This window comes from Brienomyrus brachyistius, unplaced genomic scaffold, assembly GCF_023856365.1.
Source record: "Brienomyrus brachyistius isolate T26 unplaced genomic scaffold, BBRACH_0.4 scaffold32, whole genome shotgun sequence".
Lineage (NCBI taxonomy): Eukaryota > Metazoa > Chordata > Actinopteri > Osteoglossiformes > Mormyridae > Brienomyrus > Brienomyrus brachyistius.
The window spans coordinates 40,405-66,227 of record NW_026042307.1 but is presented as its reverse complement, the minus strand read 5'-3'; the positions used below and the strand labels follow the sequence as shown (position 1 = coordinate 66,227).

At 44.2% G+C, this 25,823-nt stretch overlaps 3 protein-coding genes across 11 annotated transcripts in view; 2 read left to right on the top strand and 1 right to left on the bottom strand.

Annotated features, from left to right (window-relative positions):
- LOC125721112 (pantothenate kinase 3-like) overlaps positions 1-22,616 on the top strand; it is a 341,923-nt gene extending 319,307 nt beyond the window's left edge. For 4 of the 9 annotated variants that reach the window (XM_048997077.1, XM_048997076.1, XM_048997078.1 and 1 more), the window contains 7 exons: positions 17,811-18,148; positions 18,274-18,518; positions 18,599-18,775; positions 19,320-19,443; positions 21,717-21,842; positions 22,083-22,217; positions 22,298-22,616. In XM_048997077.1, the coding sequence (XP_048853034.1) occupies positions 17,811-18,148; positions 18,274-18,518; positions 18,599-18,775; positions 19,320-19,443; positions 21,717-21,842; positions 22,083-22,133 (1,061 nt within the window). In that variant the 3' untranslated portion in view covers positions 22,134-22,217; positions 22,298-22,616. Of the gene's footprint in view, positions 1-17,143; positions 17,219-17,810; positions 18,149-18,273; positions 18,519-18,598; positions 18,776-19,319; positions 19,444-21,716; positions 21,849-22,082; positions 22,218-22,297 lie in introns of those variants that run through there. The other 5 variants (XM_048997070.1, XM_048997079.1, XM_048997075.1 and 2 more) reach the window with 4 other exon arrangements.
- Positions 6,862-7,951, top strand: LOC125721076 (uncharacterized protein C18orf19 homolog A-like). The gene is made up of 3 exons (XM_048997014.1): positions 6,862-7,190; positions 7,558-7,669; positions 7,781-7,951. Exons 1-3 carry the CDS (start codon positions 6,862-6,864, stop codon positions 7,949-7,951), a joined length of 612 nt encoding a protein of 203 aa, XP_048852971.1.
- LOC125721218 (uncharacterized protein C18orf19 homolog A-like) lies at positions 9,695-10,784 on the bottom strand. Its single transcript, XM_048997261.1, has 3 exons — positions 10,456-10,784; positions 9,977-10,088; positions 9,695-9,865 (listed from the first exon to the last, which is right to left on the bottom strand). Exons 1-3 carry the CDS (start codon positions 10,782-10,784, stop codon positions 9,695-9,697), a joined length of 612 nt encoding a protein of 203 aa, XP_048853218.1.
- Positions 22,617-25,823: the final 3,207 nt, after the last annotated feature.

The window sequence follows — 25,823 nt, the reverse complement described above, 5'->3', positions numbered from 1 at the left end:
TACTTATCTTTGTATTACATATATCTGTTTTTGTATTGGGTTTGTAATAGATTTTGTAGTCCTGCTGTATATGCAATATATCCAGGGGAGGTCATTGTATGGCGATCCTCCCCTCCCTTCTTGATGTACCCCCAGTGCTGCTGTTGGTTGATTCTCAGTGTTAGTAGTTTGTGAGCCATGCCTGCCATGGACCCCGAAGGGGGGCCGTGCCTGTGGCGGACTGGGAGTGGAATTTCCCTAGGCTGGATGGACAGGATTGTGTGTGGGACCCCTTGGAGTCACAAAGGGGGGAAATATCCATCCATCCATCCATCATCTCCCGCTTAATCCGGAGTCGGGTCGCGGGGGCAGCAGCCTCAGCAGGGAGACCCAGACTTCCCTCTCCCCGGCCACTTCGTCTAGCTCCTCTGGGGGGACCCCGAGGCGTTCCCAGGCCAGCCGAGAGACATAGTCTCTCCAGCGTGTCCTGGGTCTTCCCCGGGGCCTCCTCCCAGTGGGACATGCCCGGAATACCTCCCCAGGGAGGCGTCCCGGAGGCATCCTGATCAGATGCCCGAGCCACCTCATCCGGTTCCTCTCGATGCGGAGGAGCAGCGGCTCTACTCTGAGTCCCTCCCGAATGACTGAGCTCCTCACCCTATCTCTAAGGGATAGCCCAGCCACCCTGCGGAGGAAACTCATTTCGGCCGCTTGTAGCCGCGATCTCGTTCTTTCGGTCACTACCCAAAGCTCATGACCATAGGTGAGGGTAGGAACGTAGATCGACTGGTAAATCGAGAGCTTCGCCTTTTGGCTCAGCTCTCTCTTCACCATGACAGACCGATGCAGCGCCCGCATGACTGCTGACGCCGCACCGATCCGCCTGTCGATCTCCCGCTCCATCGTTCCCCCACTCGTGAACATGATCCCGAGATACTTAAACTCCTCCACTTGGGGGAGGACCCCATCCCCAACCCGGAGAGAGCACTCTACCCTTTTCCGGCTGAGAACCATGGTCTCGGATTTGGAGGTGCTGATTCTCATCCCAGCCGCTTCGCACTCGGCTGCGAACTGCTCCAGTGAGAGCTGAAGGTCACGGCTCGATGAGGCCAACAGAACCACATCATCCGCAAAAAGCAGAGACCTAATCCTGAGGTCACCGAACCGGACGCCCTCAACGCCCTGGCTGCGCCTAGAAATTCTGTCCATAAAAACTATGAACAGAATCGGTGACAAAGGGCAGCCCTGACAGAGTCCAACCCTCACCGCAAACATTCGACACGGTCGAATGCCTTTTCCAAGTCCACAAAACACATGTAGACTGGTCGGGCAAACTCCCATGAACCCTCCAGAACCCTGCTGAGAGTATAGAGCTGGTCCACTGTTCCATGGCCAGGGCGAAAACCACACTGCTCCTCCTGAATCCGAGGTTCGACAATCCGGCGGACCCTCCTTTCCAGGACCCCCGAATAGACCTTACCAGGGAGGCTGAGGAGTGTGATCCCCCTGTAGTTGGAGCACACCCTCTGGTCCCCCTTCTTAAAGAGGGGGACCACCACCCCGGTCTGCCAGTCCAGAGGTACTGCCCCCGATGTCCACGCGATGCTGCAGATGCGTGTCAACCAGGACAGCCCCGCAGCATCCAGAGCCTTGAGGAACTCTGGGCGAATCTCGTCCACCCCCGGGGCCCGGCCACCGAGGAGCTTTTTGACCACCTCAGCGACCTCCACCCCCGAGATAGGCGAGTCCACCCCCAAGTCCCCACACTCTGCTTCCATATCGGAAGGCGTGTCGGTGGGATTGAGGAGGTCTTCGAAGTACTCCCTCCACCGACCCAAAACGTCCCGAGCTGAGGTCAGCAGCGCACCATCCCCACCATAAATAGTGTTGATGCTGCACCGCTTTCCCGCCCGGAGCCGCCGGATGGTGGACCAGAATCTCCTCGAAGCCGTCCGGAAGTCGTTCTCCATGGCCTCACCAAACTCCTCCCACACCCGAGTTTTTGCCTCAGCGACCGCCAAAGCCGCATTCCGCTTGGCCTGCCGGTAGCCGTCAGCTGCGTCTGGAGTCCCACAGGCCAGAAAGGCCCGATAAGACTCCTTCTTCAGCTTGACGGCATCCCTTACCACCGGTGTCCACCAGCGGGTTCGGGGATTACCGCCGCGACAGGCACCGACCACCTTGCGGCCGCAGCTCCGGTCAGCCGCCTCCACAATGGAGGCACGGAACATGGCCCATTCGGACTCAATGTCCCCCGCCTCCCCCGGGATATGGGAGAAGTTCTGCCGGAGGTAGGAGTTGAAACTTTCCCTGACAGGGGATTCCGCCAGACGTTCCCAGCAGACCCTCACTATACGCTTGGGCCTGCCAGGGGTCGGGTGCGAGGTGATCTGGGCGGCGGCCAAAGGCGGGGACCTTGGCGGTCCGATCCTCGGCTGCAGAAGCTAGCTCTAGGGACATGGAATGTCACCTCTCTGATGGGGAAAGAGCCTGAGCTGGTGCGCGAGGTTGTGAAGTTCCGGCTAGATATAGTCGGACTCACCTCGACGCACGGCTTGGGCTCTGGAACCAGTCTCCTTGAGGGGGGTTGGACCCTTTTCCACTCTGGAGTTGCCCGCGGGAGGCGCCGAGCGGGCGTGGGCATACTTATTGCCCCCAGGCTGGGCGCCTGTACATTGGGGTTTACCGCAGTAGACGAGAGGGTAGCCTCCCTCCGCCTTCGGGTGGGGGGACGGGTCCTGACTGTTGTTTGCGCTTATGCGCCAAACAGCAGTTCGGAATACCCACCCTTTTTGGAGTCCTTGGAAGGGGTGTTGGAGAGCGCTCCTCCTGGGGACTCCCTTGTTCTGCTGGGGGACTTCAATGCTCACGTGGGCAGCGACAGTGAGACCTGGAGGGGCGTGATTGGGAGGAACGGCCCCCCCGATCTGAACCCGAGCGGTGTTTTGTTATTGGACTTCTGTGCTCGTCACGGACTGTCCATAATGAACACCATGTTCAAGCATAAGGGTGTCCATATGTGCACTTGGCACCAGGACACCCTAGGCCGCAGTTCGATGATCGACTTTGTAGTCGTGTCGTCGGACTTGCGGCCGCATGTTTTGGACACTCGGGTGAAGAGAAGGGCGGAGCTGTCAACCGATCACTACCTGGTGGTGGCTTGGCTCCGCTGGTGGGGGAGGAAGCCGAGGGGAAATATATGGAATATTATTTAGCACTATACAACGTAGAATACAAGTATTATGATATTATTAAAAAGTATGCCAAATATCCATGGTGTAATCATTACAATGTAAACATTATAATGTAATCAACACAATGTAATCAACTGAGTATCTATTTGCACCTTTTGTTAGTCTGAGTTTCTGTTAGCTACTTTATGTTAGTCCTGAACCTATGAATATTCACTTTTATTAACGTATATTTTAACACTATGTTAAAGGACAAATACACTGCGTTCCAAATTATTATGCAAAAAGTGTTTAGGAGTGATAAGGTAAGATTTTTTTTGTTTGTCAGTTGAACTCATGGATGGTGATATGTGTCGGAGCTCTTTATATCACTGAAAGCAGTTGCAGACACCTGTGCTAATTAGTTTGGCAGGTGTGTCCAATTAAAGGCAACACTACTTAAGAAGGCTGTCCCACATTATTAAGCAGCCTACATTTTCAACCAAAATGGGAAAGAAAAAGGACCTGTCGGCTGCTGAGAAGCAACAAATTGTTGAGTGTTTAGGTCAAGGCATGACAACAATCAACATTGCCAAGACATTTCATCGCGATCATCGCACAATCAAGAAGTATGTAGCTGATTCAGAGCACACACGTGTGTGTGCTGATAAGGGAAAAGAGCAGCTGCAAAAATGCCTTGTCTTAGCAGCAGACAAGTTTTTGAAGCTGCTGGTGCCTCCAACGTGCCCCGAACAACAAGATGCAGGGTCCTCCAGAGGTTTGCAGCTGTGTGCGTAAGCCATCCTTTCTACCTCCCCTATCCACTGCACACAAGCAGAAACGGCTTCAGTGGGCCAAACAATACATGAAGACTGACTTCAAAACTGTTTTGTTCACCGATGAGTGCCATGCAACCCTCGATGGCCCAGATGGATGGAGTGGTGGATGGCTGGTTGATGGCCACCCCATGCAAACAAGGCTACGGCGCCAACAAGGAGGAGGTGGAGTAATGTTTTGGGCTGGAATCATGGGGAGAGAGATTGTCGGCCCCTTTAGGATCCCTGACGGGGTAAAAATGACATCCATAAAGTATGTGGAGTTTCTCAAAGCGCAGTTCCTGCCATGGTTCAAAAAGAAGAACCGTGCATTCCGCAGCAAGATCATTTTCATGCATGATAATGCACCGTCTCATGCTGCAAAGAACACATCTGCATCTCTGGCTGCTATGGGCATAAAAGGGGACAAACTTATGGCGTGGCCCTCATCCTCCCCTGACCTCAACCCTATTGTGAACCTCTGGAGCATCATCAAAAGGAGGGTCTATGATGGTGGGAGGCAGTTCACATCTAAGCAACAGCTCTGGAAGGCTATTCTGTCCTCATGCAAACCAATTGAAGCAGATACCATCCAAAACCTGACAAATTCAATGGATGGGAGAGTTCAGAAGCTCCTTTCTAACAAGGGGTCCTATGTGCAAATGCAACATCACCTATAATAAAGTTTTGACTTGAATACTGTTTGATTTCAGTTTGTAATAACCTGCTAATGTTTATAATTTCACAACTGACCATTTTTTGTTCTTTATAAAAATGAAAAGTTTGGAAACTCTGTTGTGCATAATAATTTGGAACGTGCATTTTGAGTGTTTTATTTTTTAAAAAATATACTGTTATCGTTGGGCAGTTTGTTCAAAAACCTTTCAATTGTACTCTAATAGTTGATGACTGAAATTACAATGACTGCAATTCATATAGGTAATTTGGAAAATTTAAGAAAAACATGTTTTGCATAGGGGCGGCATGGTGGTGCAGTGGTTAGCACTGTTGCCTCACACCTCTGGGACCCGGGTTCAAATCTCCACCTGGGTCACATGTGTGCGGAGTTTGCATGTTCTCCCCATGTCGTCGTGGGGTTTCCTCCGGGTACTCCGGTTTCCCCCCACAGTCCAAAAACATGCTGAGGCTAATTGGACTTGCTAACTTGCCCGTAGGAATGCATGTGAGAGTGAATGGTGTGTGAGTGTGCCCTGCGATGGGCTGGCCCCCCATCCTTGGTTGTTCCCAGCCTCGTGCCCATTGCTTCCGGGATAGGCTCCGGGCCCCCCGCGACCCAATAGGATAAGCGGTTTGGAAAATGGATGGATGGATGGATGGATGTTTTGCATAATAATTTGGAACGCAATGTATATTATCAACCTTTTAGTTAGACAATGTGTAAAAGGCTGAAACTGCCAAGGTTTACTACTGAAGGAAGGGATTCGCCTGAGTTCACCAGAAGTTCACGGCTGAGCATTTTTAAAAAACCAAGTGGAGCTGCTCACGCCACCATTATGTTCAGCCGAGAGACCAAACGGTAAAAGAAATGATGGATAAATTTATCACCTAGGGGTGTGGATTAAGGGAAAAAACAATTATTGTGAATGGCTGAAGGAATGATGATGCTTAAGTGACGAGATATTGTTAAATGATAAGAACTTGTATAAAAATTGGTGTAAAACAGTACTGGACACACTTTTACGTGTCCGGCCTTGATTGTAACTTCATTGTTGCAATAAAGACTGAATTTTGGATACTGCACAAGCGGACCTCTGACTTCTGATTTGGCGGGGAAGGAGAAAAAAAACCACGACAGAATTTTCCTGTGGACTCTCCTTTTGGATTTCGCTAGATTACACTTACTGGACTGGTTGCTTTGGATTTACCTGCTCTCCCGGTGAGTTGCCCTGTTTTAACTGTTATCTTTTGTCTGCCTGTTTGATTTTGCTTATTTGTTCAGTAAATGCCCCGTTTGTGTTTTTATGGATGTGTCTGTACTTGTGCACCGTTGCCTGTCCTGACAAACGGTAAAGATGTATCATCATGATACAAACATGAGATCAGTATTTAACTTGTGTGTTTCATTACTTGTTCCGTCAGTAGTTCTTTCATTAATTCACAAAGATTTACTGAATTAGCAGTTATAGTGACAAATACAGTAACTCGATTCATTAATGATGAACGAATGTGAGATTAGTATGAAGGCCTACTTAGACTTAGGTTGTGTTTAATTAATACATGAGTAATAGCATAATACTACATTTTTATGCCCCCTCAACTAAAGTGCTTTGTTCCGTAATGCAGAGGAGGTAATCAGACTACCAGGTAATGATTACTATTTACTAGATCTCTACTAGATAGTCAACGGAAGTAATGGATTGAAACAAAACATTTTGCGTAAGACTGATTATTACCCTTCCTTATACAGTTCAAATAAGGGATTTATTCGACAGCATCGTCCTGAGTGCTGATGTTTGGGGCACAAGGTGAAGCAGGCAGTTACAGCAGTCATCTATGACACCAGATCAGGAAAAGAAAAATGAAATTCATGATTTCGAGATGACTCTGATATCGACTATCGAAGTTAATTTTCTATTTATCGTATTGGCTAAGATTGTCACGCGTCACGCTGTCCCACTGAGGTGCGTTTCCAAGCAGATGACATAAATTGCCCCAATTTACGTAGTCAGTAGCGCTATATAAGTTGAGGCACAGTTCTAGAACTCGGATATTTCATCTTCACGCCCATTTAAACCGACGTTTTCTGCAACACGGATCAATTGTGCACTGGCTAGAACTTAAATTCGACATATCTCTCTAGTCTGTCATTTGTACAGTGGAAGAGATTTTTTTGTGACAGTTCCTGCAGGCTTTTGGGTGCAAGTCAGAAAAGCAAAATGCATAAGTTCGTTCGCAACTTAACCCGGCTGCAACAAGTTTCTCTGCGACCCTTGTTTCAGGGCCTATCCCACAGCCCGGTAGCACCCGGACCCTGGACTGGGAAGGGGAGTCCTAGCCTGTGTCATGTGAGCACATCAGCAGTGGCCAGGCAGGACAATGCAGTGCGTCCACAGCAGCCCGAAAACTCAGATCCTTTCCAAGACAAGTCCATCGGGCTGGTCCAACGCTTTAAGAAAACCCTGAAGCAGTATGGGCCAGTCATGATACCTGTGCACCTGGTGACGTCCTCCATCTGGTTCGGGGCGTTTTACTATGCAGCCATGAAGTAAGTGAACCGCAGTTGTGAGGAGGACTTGGAGTCAGTGTCATAGGTTAGAGACAGCACTAGAGGTTTGCATTTGGCTTAACATCAGAGGGCAGGTGGGGCTTCTGGGTTGAGGTCTGACTGTCGTACCTTAAAAAAAGCAGCACAATAGCGATGTGATACCAAGTATGAATGGTTTTGTGTTCTGGAGAGAATGTCTCACAGAAAATAAAGTGTGTTCATGTGTTGTGAGATGGGTAATATGAGTGACTTTGCCATTGGGCCCCAACCCCCAATTGCTTGAGGGACTTGCTTTCTCTCAAAAATATATCTTGTTTGGATAAGAAGCATCTGCTAAGTAAGTAAATGTTTCTGTCTTGATCTGCAGGGGTGTGAATGTGGTCCCCCTACTTGAGCACGTCGGCCTCCCAGAGAAGGTCGTCAAGCTCATGGAGGAATCCCAGAGTGGACATGCCATCACCGCCTTAACCCTATACAAGGTGAGGGTCCCAGCATGCCTGGATGGGGGCTGTTTGTAAGAAGCCCCCAGGTTCTGCGCGAGTGTTTAGGTAAGTGAGCACTTACTGATGTATTCTCTAATAATCTTGTAGATTGCCACTCCAGCCAGGTACACTGCCACACTGGCAGGGACATCCATCGCTGTGAGATATCTGCAGAAACTTGGCTTCATGTCAACTGTGCCCCCAGCCAAGAACAACATGCAGGACAAAGTGGAAGACCCTATGGATCGTGGGTCAGGGAAAATGGATAAAACTAAATAAATAAATAAAACCCTTGACCAATCAGAATCTAGGATACGCCACTTCCTCTTATGACGTCAGAGGGGGAGAATTAAGCTCCGCCCAAGGTACCAGGGTAACATATATCATGCCAGATATGCAGATACATATGCTTCAGATGATCAACCAGATGAAATTGGAATTGTCCTTGAAGGCATCAAAGTGTTGGAAGACCTTGGAAGTGTAGCTTTTGGTGTGGCTATGCTGTTTGCTCTCGTATGCGCTGAACCTTAGTTACCCTACTGACCTCCGCTATACCTTTGAGGTACGTCACAAAGTTTTTTTATACATATTCCTGTACTCAGTTTTTAAGTTGTGCATTGTAGTGTTTTATGTTTTGAAATTTTGAATATTTTCAGAATCCACTGCTTTGTCTGGGTTAAAACTGCTGACTATTTTATTTGCATTATGTTTACTCTAAGATTTTGAGTGGAAATACAGACACTCCTCTCCTTACGACCGCGATACGTTCCGAACAGCCATTCCTAACTTGAAATGTTCATAAGTCTTTATTCAACATCATTTTAAGGGTACTCAAATCTACATGCATAAGTAAGTATGGGACATGCCGATCTTCCTGTGTGCCACGCCCCCCTCACTAACTCGTGTGGATTCCCCGTATCATCAGCTGTTTCTAGTTGTGTTAATTAGTCTTGTGTATTTAAGTCAGTGTGACAGGATATTTCTGAGCATTCTGTCACGCATTCGATGCGGGGAAGCAGCACAGGAGCAGCACAGGAGCTGGCAAAATCAGGTGAACATGGGGTTTATTTTAGGTAATCATACTCAGGAACATGAAAACAACATCAAGATGTTAATGATCAGACTGGAGAAACATACTTTAATGCAGACTTAAATACATGAGAGGATCGGACGACCGGGGTATGACAGTATGATATAAAGTCAATACATGTTTACTTACCCTAAAACATATTACTAATGATACATAAAACAAAAATGGATAATTGATGCACAGAATATTTCACAACAAAAACGAAGTAAACTTTGATCTCGAGAGCACATCTTACCAATACACAAGTACAAAGAACTAGGATGCTGGGAGTACGGACGCTACGCTGAGTAGTGGCCAGAAGGCATGCTAGGCGGAATTGGTGTGCAGAACAAACTTTGATGTTGCGGAGAGGAATCGGGTGCCCAACGAACAAGATTTGGATTTACAGTCCTCTTCGTTGATATGTCTGAAATTTCAAAAGTTAAAGGTTCGTAAGTAGAGGAGCGCCTGTATAGTAAGAATATTGCGACAGAAGTGTCTTGTATTTTATCAATGCGAATCTTTCATATTATTATTTTTACTAATTTGGCTCTCCTCTGCAATCTTGCTGTAACAATGTGTGCAATGCATGTTAACCTTGAAAAGAGATTAGTTTTATTGTATTTTAGTGGGTAAGTAGGACATAGGTATACTTTAAATGCATACAATACAATTAAAGTTTAAACTTCAGGCAGGGGTTAAATCAGAATCAGAGTAGATGGGGAGCCCTGTCAGGTACAAAGCCAGAGTGTGTGTGTGTGGGGAGGGGGGACATTAGCTTATTAATTATCATATGCATTTATGATCACAATATTAAAGATGCAGTATGTTCATTTGTTGGCATGTCATGTTAATTTAAAGCAATACAAAAAAACAAAAATGTTATCAAAAAGTCTTTTTTTACTATTGTATAGTAGGCCTACATATTTGTGTGCATTGATCTGCTGCAGCCTTTATTTAGTTTTATCCATTTTCCCTGACCCACGATCCATAGGGTCTTCCACTTTGTCCTGCATGTTGTTCTTGGCTGGGGGCACAGTTGACATGAAGCCAAGTTTCTGCAGATATCTCACAGCGATGGATGTCCCTGCCAGTGTGGCAGTGTACCTGGCTGGAGTGGCAATCTACAAGATTATTAGAGAATACATCAGTAAGTGCTCACTTACCTAAACACTCGCGCAGAACCTGGGGGCTTCTTACAAACAGCCCCCATCCAGGCATGCTGGGACCCTCACCTTGTATAGGGTTAAGGCGGTGATGGCATGTCCACTCTGGGATTCCTCCATGAGCTTGACGACCTTCTCTGGGAGGCCGACGTGCTCAAGTAGGGGGACCACATTCACACCCCTGCAGATCAAGACAGAAACATTTACTTACTTAGCAGATGCTTCTTATCCAAACAAGATATATTTTTGAGAGAAAGCAAGTCCCTCAAGCAATTGGGGGTTGGGGCCCAATGGCAAAGTCACTCATATTACCCATCTCACAACACATGAACACACTTTATTTTCTGTGAGACATTCTCTCCAGAACACAAAACCATTCATACTTGGTATCACATCGCTATTGTGCTGCTTTTTTTAAGGTACGACAGTCAGACCTCAACCCAGAAGCCCCACCTGCCCTCTGATGTTAAGCCAAATGCAAACCTCTAGTGCTGTCTCTAACCTATGACACTGACTCCAAGTCCTCCTCACAACTGCGGTTCACTTACTTCATGGCTGCATAGTAAAACGCCCCGAACCAGATGGAGGACGTCACCAGGTGCACAGGTATCATGACTGGCCCATACTGCTTCAGGGTTTTCTTAAAGCGTTGGACCAGCCCGATGGACTTGTCTTGGAAAGGATCTGAGTTTTCGGGCTGCTGTGGACGCACTGCATTGTCCTGCCTGGCCACTGCTGATGTGCTCACATGACACAGGCTAGGACTCCCCTTCCCAGTCCAGGGTCCGGGTGCTACCGGGCTGTGGGATAGGCCCTGAAACAAGGGTCGCAGAGAAACTTGTTGCAGCCGGGTTAAGTTGCGAACGAACTTATGCATTTTGCTTTTCTGACTTGCACCCAAAAGCCTGCAGGAACTGTCACAAAAAAATCTCTTCCACTGTACAAATGACAGACTAGAGAGATATGTCGAATTTAAGTTCTAGCCAGTGCACAATTGATCCGTGTTGCAGAAAACGTCGGTTTAAATGGGCGTGAAGATGAAATATCCGAGTTCTAGAACTGTGCCTCAACTTATATAGCGCTACTGACTACGTAAATTGGGGCAATTTATGTCATCTGCTTGGAAACGCACCTCAGCGGGACAGCGTGACGCGTGACAATCTTAGCCAATACGATAAATAGAAAATTAACTTCGATAGTCGATATCAGAGTCATCTCGAAATCATGAATTTCATTTTTCTTTTCCTGATCTGGTGTCGTAGATGACTGCTGTAACTGCCTGCTTCACCTTGTGCCCCAAACATCAGCACTCAGGACGATGCTGTCGAATAAATCCCTTATTTGAACTGTATAAGGAAGGGTAATAATCAGTCTTACGCAAAACGTTTTGTTTCAATCCATTACTTCCGTTGACTATCTAGTAGAGATCTAGTAAATAGTAATCATTACCTGGTAGTCTGATTACCTCCTCTGCATTACGGAACAAAGCACTTTAGTTGAGGGGGCATAAAAAATGTAGTATTATGCTATTACTCATGTATTAATTAAACACAACCTAAGTCTAAGTAGGCCTTCATACTAATCTCACATTCGTTCATCATTAATGAATCGAGTTACTGTATTTGTCACTATAACTGCTAATTCAGTAAATCTTTGTGAATTAATGAAAGAACTACTGACGGAACAAGTAATGAAATACACAAGTTAAATACTGATCTCATGTTTGTATCATGATGATACACCTTTACCGTTTGTCAGGACAGGCAACGGTGCACAAGTACAGATGTGGAATTAAAATTGGACATCGGTAGGCCCGGGAGGTTGGCATATTGGGACTGTGTGTGTCTTTAGGCCTTAGGCAAGAAGAGATTGTTTTGAATACTGTGTGACCTCGCTTCGAGATAGCTGCCTGCAGTAAGTTCCGCAGACCCTGAGGAAAGCTCGGGCCTTGGAGAGGCAGACAGCGGAACAAAGGGGGGGGGAGAAACCACCTGCAGGGAGAGATTCGAAGCTGCCCCAACTGGTGCACAGCGAGGTATAGCTTTATAGAATAGTTGTGGCAAACAATATATAGCAAGCTATGCGGTAGTGCAAATGTATAAGTAATTGTTAATCATACTAATCATATGTTAACCATGTATTGGCAGTGATTCAATGACAATACGTCAATACGTTAATCATTAATCAAAGGACAACTGAGTATTTACAGTGATTCAATGTCATGTAATCAATATCTATATTCATATCTCCAGTAGGAGCCTAGCAGTCGAGACATGTTCTGGTAGACTGAGTAGAATGGGTGGACTTTACCTTGCCACCAAGGTGAACCAATAGAATTCGAAAATTGTGTTTGTTATACGTTTAAGCTTGGTTCATTGGTATGTTGTGACCAATCAGGATTTAGACACTCTTACTGTTAAGTGGGAGTTATGGTATATCAACTGGTTGCTCGGAGAGCTAAAAAAGATCTTGGTACCGAATGCCAGAGTGTGATGAGAGCGCTTTGCTGAGTTGCTGAAATAAAAGAGATTTTCCTTTACCTCATCAAACTGAGAGGTCCGACTTTTATTCTAAGTATTAGCTTCTAAATTTTTCTACCACACAGACACATCCATAAAAACACAAACGGGGCATTTACTGAACAAATAAGCAAAATCAAACAGGCAGACAAAAGATAACAGTCAAAACAGGGCAACTCACCGGGAGAGCAGGTAAATCCAAAGCAACCAGTCCAGTAAGGGTAATCTAGCGAAATCCAAAAGGAGAGTCCACAGGAAAATTCTGTCGTGGTTTTTTTTCTCCTTCCCCGCCAAATCAGAAGTCAGAGGTCCGCTTGTGCAGTATCCAAAATTCAGTCTTTATTGCAACAATGAAGTTACAATCAAGGCCGGACACGTAAAAGTGTGTCCAGTACTGTTTTACACCAATTTTTATACAAGTTCTTATCATTTAACAATATCTCGTCACTTAAGCATCATCATTCCTTCAGCCATTCACAATAATTGTTTTTTCCCTTAATCCACACCCCTAGGTGATAAATTTGTCCATCATTTCTTTTACCGTTTGGTCTCTCGGCTGAACATAATGGTGGCGTGAGCAGCTCCACTTGGTTTTTTAAAAATGCTCAGCCGTGAACTTCTGGTGAACTCAGGCGAATCCCTTCCTTCAGTAGTAAACCTTGGCAGTTTCAGCCTTTTACACATTGTCTAACTAAAAGGTTGATAATATACATTGCGTTCCAAATTATTATGCAAAACATGTTTTTCTTAAATTTTCCAAATTACCTATATGAATTGCAGTCATTGTAATTTTCCAGTCATCAACTATTAGAGTACAATTGAAAGGTTTTTGAACAAACTGCCCAATGATAACAGTATATTTTAAAAAAATAAAACACTCAAAATGCACTCAAATGCATGTTCCAAATTATAATGCACAACAGAGTTTCCAAACTTTTCATTTTTATAAAGAACAAAAAATGGTCAGTTGTGTAATTATAAGCAATAGCAGGTTATTACAAACTGAAATCAAACAGTATTCAAGTGAAAACTTTATTATAGGTGATGTTACATTTGCACATAGGACCCCTTGTTAGAAAGGAGCTTCTGAACTCTCCCATCCATTGAATGTGTCAGGTTTTGGATGGTATCTGCTTCAATTGGTTTGCATGAGGACAGAATAGCCTCCCAGAGCTGTTGCTTAGATGTGAACTGCCTTCCACCATCATAGACCCTCCTTTTGATGATGCTCCAGAGGTTCACAATAGGGTTGAGGTCAGGGGAGGATGAGGGCCACGCCATAAGTTTGTCCCCTTTTATGCCCATAGCAGCCAGAGATGCAGATGTGTTCTTTGCAGCATGAGACGGTGCATTATCATGCATGAAAATGATCTTGCTGCGGAATGCACGGTTCTTCTTTTTGAACCATGGCAGGAACTGCGCTTTGAGAAACTCCACATACTTTATGGATGTCATTTTTACCCCGTCAGGGATCCTAAAGGGGCCGACAATCTCTCTCCCCACGATTCCAGCCCAAAACATTACTCCACCTCCTCCTTGTTGGCGCCGTAGCCTTGTTTGCATGGGGTGGCCATCAACCAGCCATCCACCACTCCATCCATCTGGACCATCGAGGGTTGCATGGCACTCATCGGTGAACAAAACAGTTTTGAAGTCAGTCTTCATGTATTGTTTGGCCCACTGAAGCCGTTTCTGCTTGTGTGCAGTGGATAGGGGAGGTAGAAAGGATGGCTTACGCACACAGCTGCAAACCTCTGGAGGACCCTGCATCTTGTTGTTCGGGGCACGTTGGAGGCACCAGCAGCTTCAAAAACTTGTCTGCTGCTAAGACAAGGCATTTTTGCAGCTGCTCTTTTCCCTTATCAGCACACACACGTGTCATTGTTGTCATGCCTTGACCTAAACACTCAACAATTTGTTGCTTCTCAGCAGCCGACAGGTCCTTTTTCTTTCCCATTTTGGTTGAAAATGTAGGCTGCTTAATAATGTGGGACAGCCTTCTTAAGTAGTGTTGCCTTTAATTGGACACACCTGCCAAACTAATTAGCACAGGTGTCTGCAACTGCTTTCAGTGATATAAAGAGCTCCGACACATATCACCATCCATGAGTTCAACTGACAAACAAAAAAAATCTTACCTTATCACTCCTAAACACTTTTTGCATAATAATTTGGAACGCAGTGTATTTGTCCTTTAACATAGTGTTAAAATATACGTTAATAAAAGTGAATATTCATAGGTTCAGGACTAACATAAAGTAGCTAACAGAAACAAAAGGTGCAATACATACTCAGTTGATTACATTGTGTTGATTACATTATAATGTTTACATTGTAATGATTACACCATGGATATTTGGCATACTTTTTAATAATATCACAGTACTTGTATTCTACGTTATATAGTGCTAAATAATATTCCATAATTCCAGCATGGAAAAATCTAGACAGTAATATAATGAACAGAGAATTTGGAGAAGCTAGGAAGTATGCCAGCGGTGTGTTTAGTCAGCGCTGACTAAAATATCCTGTTTAACTTCTGCCTTTGTGAAACACTGTGTGGCAAGTGCATGTCACACTGACTATTCTGACAATAAAGAAGCCAGCTTCAGCTTGGTAATTAACCATCTGGTTTCTTCGACTTTCACTCAGGAGCAAAAGCAGTCTTTAAACTGGAAATAATCTCACATTCACTGCGAGAATTATCGACATCGACTGATATGATTTTTATTTTTTTATCATGATAACAGGAAGATACAGTCAAAATTAAACATCCTCTTTTTCTTAAGTGATGAACACTCATAGATTTGGAGGGGGGGCGGAGGGACACATCCCCTCCATTGTTGAGATGCGGAATCGTTCCCCTCAATAATATCATATAAACTATAATGTATAGTTGACAAAAATACTAATGATTAATGTTTCTCATCACATTTTTAAATTTAACGTTTTTTTCCTGACAGTTTTTACCTAGAGAACCCCTACCCTCCATTAAAATGGTTTAGTCTAAACTCCCATTCCGGCTGACGTTCACTTCCACACCTGTGAGCAAATGGACAAGGGAGCGGCCAGCGATTGGCAGAATGTGGCTTTAACGTGAACATACTGTAATACATTGAAGACCTATGGCAACCAATATGGTATATTGCAACAGCAATAAAGGGTTGAATAAAAACAAACAAAAACCAACAGTTAATCAATAAAAGACCGTGTGAAATTGAATTTCATCGTCTCACGTCGATCAATTTTTATAAACATTATTTATTTTGGCAGATTGCAACTAGCTTTGTTAGCTAATAACACATTATTCATTACTTTACAATACGCAAAATTTCGTAATACTTCATGTTTGTATAATGTTATTTTGTTCCTAGGACTTGAACACACGAGGAACGATGCAGTAAGAGTAAAGTACATTACAGAGATGTAGGTTGAAACTCTTGATTACATATTTTCTGTAATACAAAATAACAGCACACGTTGGTTATGTGTTTCTATGTTGGCTTTTATAACTTACATCTAAGCCAGATTAAAACGGTGAACATGTTAGTACGTTAATTAATGGTTCACCCGTGCGCGAATTGCGTAACGGGATTTTTGACGCGCACATTGATAATTAAATGTTCTATAGAAGAAAATTCCGTTTTCTTTGTAACCAAGTCCATGATAACTTTAAGATCGCTCAGACAATGTTAAATGCTAAGGCGCCAAAGAACAAATATTTTGCACAAGTACAGAGTATTTTGCACTGAAATATTAAACGCTGGATAAGAAATATAAGGAAATCATGGGTGTATACACCGCACAATGTATTGGTGGTTGCCAGTCAATTTAGGGAAATTGTGGAAAGATTACAATTAAGTAGATAACAAGAAGTGATTAAAATTTCTAAGCAGTGGCAAAAATCCATTCCCAACGGACGGTATATAGGCTAAGATATATAACTGCAGCTTCACTAAGCACATCAAAGTGCAGTGTGTCCAGGCAAAAACACAGTTCTGTCAGTTATCTTCATTGTGGGAAGGTATGAAAGAATTTACAAATTACTGTGGAAGATTGTCCTTTTATTTTGAAGGATCACGTACTTTGTTTAAAATGTAACGTCGACAGGCTGAAATATTATCGTGTGAATTATCGCCGTCTTTATACATACTTTTCCTAAGTCTGCAGACTTGAAATAATCCGTTTCTAGATGAAAGGTTTAAGACGCTTTGGCCCTTCCATAAGCTCCGCCCCCGATGACGCATTTTCCCCCTCTACGTTGCAGTGACGTTAACATAAAATACGTTCTAGAATACCAGTGTGACGTGGGAGAGAATAAATACCGCAGCCGGGCAAACGATTCTCATTTCGTCTTAGTAGTTATTGGAGGAAGCATCAGGTGATAGTCATGTCCAGTTTATTTCGCTATTTCCAGCCGCGCCATTTGCTCTGCGCAACCGGACTGGTGGTTGCAGCAGCCGGTACAGCGTACCTTGTGCTGCGGCGACTCCGTAAAAGGGCGGAGCTCCAGGAAGGTACCTGGATAATTATCGTCTATATGTGTAACATATATGCATTTCACATTTAGATAAAAACACATTTTTAAATTACACACGTATGTGCTACACACTTGAAAGAGTAATACTGTTTTCACGGATTAACACTTCAAACAATAATAATTCGTTTTGATTAAATATATGTGTAGTAATGTATCACTTACACTTAACAATGGCAGTGCCCAGAGAACCAGAGGAGCCAACCAACCCCTGCACATCGCCCAGCCCTGCCGTACGCACCGTGGAGCCGCCTTGTAAGTGTCCCCGCCACTCCCGTCCAAAGACCTTTGTCATGTTATTTGCCAGGCTTCCCGTTTTAATGTAACATAAGAGATGCTGGTCCGGACCAATTTCCATCCATCCATCCATCCATCCATTTTCCAAACCGCTTATCCTACTGGCTCGTGGGGGGTCCGGAGCCTATCCCGGAAGCAATGGGCACGAGGCAGCCGGACCGACTTAAGATTGGTTTATTTATCTATCGCATCTGCTTATATTTGTGATGATACTTTGACTTGGGTAAGTGCTGTTTATTACCTAGAGAAACTTAAACTGCCAGGTAATCAGTAACACCACATTTGCCCTGATTACTGCTGTTTTCATATCATCAGTTACCGGCCTAACTTTACCTGATGATTTTTAGGTGTTTCATGTTCATGTTGTGACGTTTCCTATTGTCATTTGAAGTGCTGTGGTCTCTGCAGTTGGTACTGAATAAGCAGTGTGCTGAATAAGCAGGAAAATGGATGGATGGATAAATTGTTTAATCGTCTTTAGTTATTCTATTCATGAGATTTGTACATATCAAACAGGATTGTAATTACTTTCCTTTTTTTCTTGCTAAAGCATTTCCCTGGTTCGGAATAGACATTGGTGGGACCCTTGTAAAATTAGTCTACTTCGAACCAGAGGAGGAACAGGCAGAAGCGGAGAACCTGAAAAACATCCGCTCCTGTCTGACCTCTAATGTGGCTTATGGCTCCACTAGCATTCGAGATGTGCAGCTGGAAGTGAAGGGTCTGGAGCTGTGTGGCCGAATGGGGAACCTGCATTTCATTCGTTTCCCCACCCAAGACCTGACTACCTTCCTGCAAATGACCCGTGACAAGCAGTTCTCCGGGCTCCATACCACACTCTGTGCCACAGGTGGTGGAGCCCACAAGTTTGAGGCTGATTTCCGAACGGTGAGTTCTGTTGATGTTACATTTCATTACAATATAATGCAATTCACTTTGTCTTTGAAAATGTGAAATTTCCAGAGGAAATCACAAATCCTATTATGACTTTTTTTTCCCCGTAACCCCTTCAGATTGCTGGTCTACAGCTCGTGCAACTGGATGAGTTGGATTGTGTCATCCGGGGGGTCCTTTTCATGAGCTCCAGTGGACCCTCCGAGTGTTTCTATTTGGAAAATCCTAACCATCCAGAGCAGTGCTTCCTCAAACCATTCCAACTGGAGAACCCTTTCCCATTCCTACTAGTCAACATCGGATCTGGGGTCAGCATTCTGGCAGTCCATGGCAGAGACAATTTTAGACGTGTCACTGGAACAAGGTGAGCTAGCCTCTGGTGATAATTTTCAAATCTTCTAAAGCTAATATTGATATAACAGTTTGAAACTGTCTGGCTTTCAGTCTTGGTGGAGGAACGTTCCATGGACTGTGCTGTCTGCTGACGGGTTGCTCCACGTTTGAGGAAGCACTGGAGATGGCCTCACATGGGGACAGCACACGGGTGGACAAGCTTGTGCAGGACATTTATGGGGGAGACTATGACAGGTTTGGTCTCCCAGGCTGGACTGTGGCCTCCAGGTAGGATGTAGTCATATAATATTTAAGTCAGCCTAGAATGAGCTGCATCCCCGGTCCTGAATCAAGGCTTAAAATTGTGCTTAAACAATATAATACTGTAAAAAGTCACTACAGCAAGGAAGGATGTCTGGAGGTGGTGGATGCTGAGTAATCTGAAAATCAGCTGGCATGCAGTAACCCTCAGTCATGTTTAAACCTAGAATTTAATGATCAGTGTTGACACACCACTGCACAACAACGGGATGTGTCCTCTGCATTTAACCCATATGTGACAATGTGACATAGCAGGGGGCAGCTAACTCAGTGCCCGGGGAGCAGTGCTTGGGGACGGTACCTTGCTCAGGGTACCAAAGTGGTGCCTTGTTGGTCGGGGATTCAAACCTGCAATCTTTCAATTACAAGTGCACTTCCCTAACCATTAAGCCACCACTGCCCAGAGGTGTCAGCAATAATCTGCATGATACCTGATGCTGCAGGAATAACCAAGACATGTCAGAGAAGAAAAAAATAGGGTTTATTTATAGATGTGTACTCTTTGTTTCAGTTTTGGAAACATGATTTCCAAGGAGCAGCGCGATTCGGTGTCCAAAGAAGATCTGGCCAGAGCAGCATTAGTTGCCGTCACTAATAACATCGGCTCCATCACCAGGATGTGTGCCCGGAATGAGGTAAACATTTATCAGGACTTACACACATCGTGCCTGTAGGATCACACATGCACATATCACAAAGCTTAAATTCCAGGTGGCCTGAGACAAGGCCTACCCTGGTACGAGAAGGCACACATCGACCTAGGCCCCAAAGGGGGGTTTGTGACCCCACACACATAGATAACCAGGGAGGCCAGCACTCCAACTTTTATTGCTCAAAGTTTTAACGACCTACAGACAGCAGAGTGGACCCCAAGGACAGGGGTCCCTCGACTTGGCACACAACCCCCTCCCCAGACATCCTGCCTTACATACCACTCACCGAACAGACCAACACCCCAAAGAAAGTTTCTTTTAAGTTTGGCTTTTGTATATCTGTATATGTATTTACTCTTGACTACTAGTCTTAATATACAGATATGTACAGGTTATGTTCGAATGTGTCTTAACTTTTGGAGATTCTTTTTCTTTGTTTGACAAACCTTCTCCCCCCCCCTTTTTCTTTGCCACATTCCTCGGCAACCCTTATCTGATCTTTGTATTCTACCACGCCTATCTAAGGGTAAGATGTGCTTATGACATGAGAATATGTCATATAATGTCTGTGTAAAGGGTAATATCTGTTGAGGTACAACCTAAACCACCTGTACCATATACTGGTGTTAGTAATAGAACATTACTTATATTATGCTATTATGTTATCATTAATTAATCATCACAGATGGTATTTGGTGTGAACCGCTAGGCTGGTACGGCATGTTTGGTATCAAACCGAAGGAAAATCACTCCAGTTTCCAAATCTGGTCAGTGGTTACCACAAAAGTGGACGTATCAAAAGTTACACCAGCCTAATGAAAATCACCATTACCAGAGAAGTCAGTCTGGTCATAAATCCCAAAAAGACTGATACCGACCCCCTTACGAAGCCCGCCAAATGGATGGTCAGCCATTGGTCCAGGACTCAAATTCCTGGTCACTCCTAATCACGAACCTTATGCTATAAAACCTGGCACCTCAGAACAAAGAGCGGAGAAGAAGAAAAGAAAAAGAGAAGAAAACGGAGAAACAAGCAGCGTTCTTAAAGCCCGTCGGTGAAGACCCAAAGAACTGCAACTCAGCCCAAGCTTCACCAGAAGAAAGAACCGGAGGGACTCCACTCCAACAACCGCTGCAAACCCCGCGCCTCCCTGAGAGCCATCACCCATCAGCTCATCAGCCACTGCAACCAACTGCAAAGACCTCCTTCTTTCCTGCATCCAAGTAAACCAACTTCCTTTCCTTTCTAACAACCTAAACTGTCCTATTCACCTGCTATATTCCTTTAGGTTTATAATCCTTACAAACTGCTTGCTTTGCAGAACAGTTTTTCCCTTTTCAGGTTAATCATTTTAAATCTGGTCATTGCATTTTCATGATTACATCGTTTGTGTCTATTCCGTTATTTCATGTTTATTGTTTGTTAGGTGTAATGTCTGTCTTATGTTAGTTGTAGGAATAAATGCATGTCTTTTTACACAACTTCAGCCTCCGTCATTGAGTGCTCACAATAGTCCCTGCCTCTGTGCGATCTGGCTACTACGCTCTGAAACCTCTAAACTCGCCTGAAATATCGCGAGACTCTCTCTCATCGGCCGTGAGGGGAGCTTCGCTACCGATCGTTTACATTACCTGGTGACGCAGCTCGCTGGACGAGCCCACTAACCCAGGTTATTAAGCGATACTGGTTATTAATGAATCCCATTTAAGTCTCACATTAACAGATATCGGGGATTCGCAATTGAGTTTGGAGGAGCCGACCATTCGGCATAACAATTGGTTAATAATCAGCATTAAATAATAATTAATTAAAAGTTAATTAATTTCAAAACATATTGGTGGAGATATTAAAATTTACCTGAGCTAATAATTCCTACAGTGCCTGTGTGCTCTGTTCATATATGATTCACATACGTGATGCAGAATGGGACGAACCACATTACTAAAGGAGTTTGCCATTATGTTGAGCAAATCCATATCCAGAACAAAGACAGAATTCTGGCTTTTCCCTAATAAACAATGTTGCCCTCTATTCTGTCAAGATATTAAAAGTTTCTTACAGTTTTTATGTCTAACAAGCATCAGAATGCAGTTACTCTCTAGTGTCTCCCATGATATAAAACCCAAATTCCAATAGTAGTAAAAGCCTTTCCTTCATGCTGTTCAGTAACCACCGGGGCAACAAGTATATTTTTGTTTTAAACGGGGGTATTTGTTTAAAACTGCTTGCTTACTGCTTTCTTTATTCTTTGAAGAATATAGAGAGAGTGGTGTTTGTGGGCAACTTCCTGAGGGGTAACATGCTGTCCATGAAGCTCCTGGCCTACTCAATGGAGTACTGGTCTGCTGGACAAATGAAAGCGCTGTTTCTTCAGCATGAGGTATGAGTCATTTTAACCTCAAGCCTCCCTTGACGTCTTGAATGTTAATGAATGTTAATGGCTGCTAGCTTATGAACTTTTCCTATAAGCTGCTAAAGAATCAGCCATTTTGTTGATGCGATTTTTATTTCCGTTATTTATTATTTTTTTTCTCATAAAACAGTTATTTATTTGCTATGAGCACCACAAAATGAATGTATACTGTTTATAATGTGCATAATGGTTTTTATTTTTTTACAGGGCTACTTTGGCGCTGTCGGGTCACTTCTGGAACTATTAAAATCCTCCTGAGCCCAGAAGTTTAAATAACCAGGGTCACATGAAATTCAACCGCCCTCCTGTACCTCTGTAACTACATCTTTGCCATGTGATCAGGTAGTGTACTCTATGGTCTAATTCAGATACTATGTATTCTGTTTTCATTTTTGTCTTCTAACTAAGCTTTTCTTTTGTAGGATCACACATGCACATATCACAGAGCTTAATTTCCAGGTACAAGCTCTGAAACCTCAAACTCACCTGAAATATCGCAAGACTCTCCCTCGTCGGCGGTGAGAGGAGCTTCGCTACTGATCGTTTACGTTACCTGGTGATGCAGCTCGCTGGACGAGCCTTCTAACCCAGGTTACTATGCGATACTTGTTATTAGTGAATCCCATTTAAGTCTCACATTAACAGACTCACGGGGATTCACAATCGAGTTTGGAGGAGCTGATGGAGAAGAAGAGAAACAGATCCAAAAAGTTTGTTTTATAATAAAAACCTTTAAAAATATTTCTGAGAGTGTGTTGTACCACTTATTCCTGAATAAACTAAGCTTATTTCCTGAAGGAAGATTAGAGCTAGTTCAGGGGGGTATTCTATGAAAGTAGCTAAAGAAGGTCAGACTCCACTGAAAAAGTGAGACTCAAACTAGCCCCATCTCCCAATTAAGCCTGAAGTCATTCCATTAACGCAGAACGAGACTTTTCTAATCAAGGCTACTTCAGACAGACTTGCATAGTCTCACTTAGTGCACGTACCCGAGATATTTAGGTGGTAGATAAAATGACGCAGAACAAGAGCAAACCGAGAGCAGCTTTTTTTTCGCAGCAGAACGAATACTTCTGAAGGAGCTATATGAAAAATACAAAAATATTATAACAAAAAAAGGCAATACTGTAGCTATCAATAAAGCCAGAGTGATGGCTTGGCAGAATATTGCAGACAGACTAAATGCGTAAGTCATGTACATGTTACCAGTATGTGTGACTAGTGATTCGGTGATACAGTGATTAACACTTGCCTCGCAACAAGAAGGTTCCTAGTTTGAACCTCCTGGCCAACAGACTCCTCTCTCTTTTGGTTTTATATGTTCGTTTTACTTTATTGTGTAATTCTTTATTCTTTGATCTCCATAAAGTACTTTAAATTGCATTGAAATTGTACAAATAACTATCTCATCTTTCCATGTTACTAATAAATTCAAATTTTATTTGTCACATACGTAGTCATACACAGTACGATATGCAGTGAAATGCTTAGATAACTGCTCCTGACCTAAAAATAAAAGACTATGAATAGGAATAGGAAATAAATATGAAAATTAAAATAAAAGGTAAATTTAACTAGGAAAGAATAAAATTGGTGGTGTGATTAAGAGACCGTATTGCCTGCGGGAAGAAGCTCCTCCTCAGTCTCTCTGTGTTGGCCTTCAGGGAGCGGAATTGCTTTCCTGACCTCAACAGAGAGAACAGTCCATTTTTGGGATGGCTGAAGTCCTTCACGATCTTCCTGGCCTTGGTCCAGCACCGCCTGCTGTAGACTGAGTGCAGGTCAGGGAGCTCGATGCGGATGGTGCGCTCAGCTGATCGCACAACCCTCTGTAGAGCTCGTCTGTCCTGCATGGTGCTGTTCCCGAACCAGGTTGAGATGTTTCCTGTCAGGATACTCTCTATGGTGCAGGAGTAAAAGTTCCTGAGCACCTTGGAGGGCAGTCAGAAGTCTCTCAATCGTCTGAGGTGGTAGAGACGCTGTTGGGCCTTTTTCACCACGGTGTTGATGTGACAGGACCATGAGAGGTCCTGCGTGATGTGAACACCGAGGTATTTGAAGCTGTCCACTCTCTCCACTGGGCTCTCGTTGATGACGGGGGTCTGGTAGTTCCTCTCCTGCTTAGTGCTGCAGTCCACTATCAACTCCTTTGTCTTACTGACGTTTAGAAGGAGGTTGTTCCTCTGGCACCAGTTCTCCAGATTCCTAATCTCCTTCAGGTAGGCCGTCTCATTGTTATCAGGGCTCAGGCCCACCACGACGGTGTCGTCAGCAAACTTAATTATGGTGGTGGAGCTGGTAGTGATCACACAGTCATATGTGTACAAAGAGTACAGCGGGGGGCTCAGAACACACCCCTGGGGGGCTCCAGTGCTGAGAGTGATGGAGGCTGTTCGTAATAAACTTAAAATAATAAAATAATATTAATAATAAAAATAATAAAAAAAATAAAACAATAAAAAATAAACTGCTCGTAATAAACTTAGATTGTTGATCTATGTGACTTGGCAGTGGTCTAGTAAATACAATTTAAGCCTATGTGTAATCCCCATAACTACAAAGACTTTAGGTTGTTAATTACAGCTCTACTGACTTAGATGTGTGTGTGAGCTCCACTGACCCACTTGTCTAACCCTTGACTTGCATATCCATCCTTCACTATTATATCTCAACAGAAGCACTCTCAGTGGAGAGCGAAGAACCTGGCAGCAAGTAAAACAAAATATAAAAATATCTTACGAAGAAATATCAGTTTGATAACAATAGTTTACAAAATTCATAAATGTAACTGTAGCCACGAAGAAAAAGAGCCAGGCCACTGCTACTGGTGGGGGGCCTCCACTTGAGGGCCTCACACCAGCAGAGCAGCTGGCACTGAGCGTCAATCGAGGACGGCCTCAGGTGGAAAGAATAGAAGGGGGGATATTGTCAGAGATCATCCTCCCAGGTGCCCAGGAGAAATATGTAGAAGGTACTGTCCACTTCTTTCTCTCTAGGTGTTGTAGGAATTATTAGCTCAGGTAAATTTTAATATCTCCACCAATATGTTTTGAAATTAATTAACTTTTAATTAATTATTATTTAATGCTGATTATTAACCAATTGTTATGCCGAATGGTCGGCTCCTCCAAACTCAATTGCGAATCCCCGCTATCTGTTAATGTGAGACTTAAATGGGATTCATTAATAACCAGTATCGCTTAATAACCTGGGTTAGTAGGCTCGTCCAGCGAGCTGCGTCACCAGGTAATCCTCTTCCTCATGGGACGGAGACCTTCTTTGTTGGAGTTCTTGCTCGAGGTTCTCAATGTGATGTTGGGCCTGGACTGCATCTCCCTGTGTCTCTGCCAGAGGTTGTTGGGTGTCTCTCTCCTGCTGTTGGAGTGCTTGCACCCTTTGCTGGAGACAGGACGTTTCCTCTTCATTTGTCTTCAGCCTGGCTAGAAGTTTGTGTGCGAGGGAGCCGAGTACTTTGGTTAGCCTTTTACTCCCGCATTTCTGAGTGGGTGGCATGGCCATTAGTTCAGCGATGTCGTCCTCAATTTGGTCAGCTGCTTTGGACCGTATGAGATCGGCATGACTGGGCAGGAAGTCGGAAGTCACAACATCAGGCCAGGTACCCAAATCTTCCCACTTGTTGAGGGGGCTTTCCATGTGGATCATTGTGACTCGGTCAACTGCAGGGTGGCCGCAGAAATCTGTTACACTCAGGCTGGGTGTTGCCTATGTGGGTGGCCTGACACCTAAATCTAGGTGAACAAATAAAACCAACAAAATAAAATAAAGTAGAACTGGGACCTGTCAATGGGTAACGGGAAGGGTGTAGTGAACCATGGGAATAGTTACCCACGACAAAATAAACAAACAAAAATTGTTCCCTGGGAAAAGTTGTTGCAGGTTAGAACAGTGTGAGTTACTCTAGGGCTTGAGAGATGCCCTAGTCAGGGA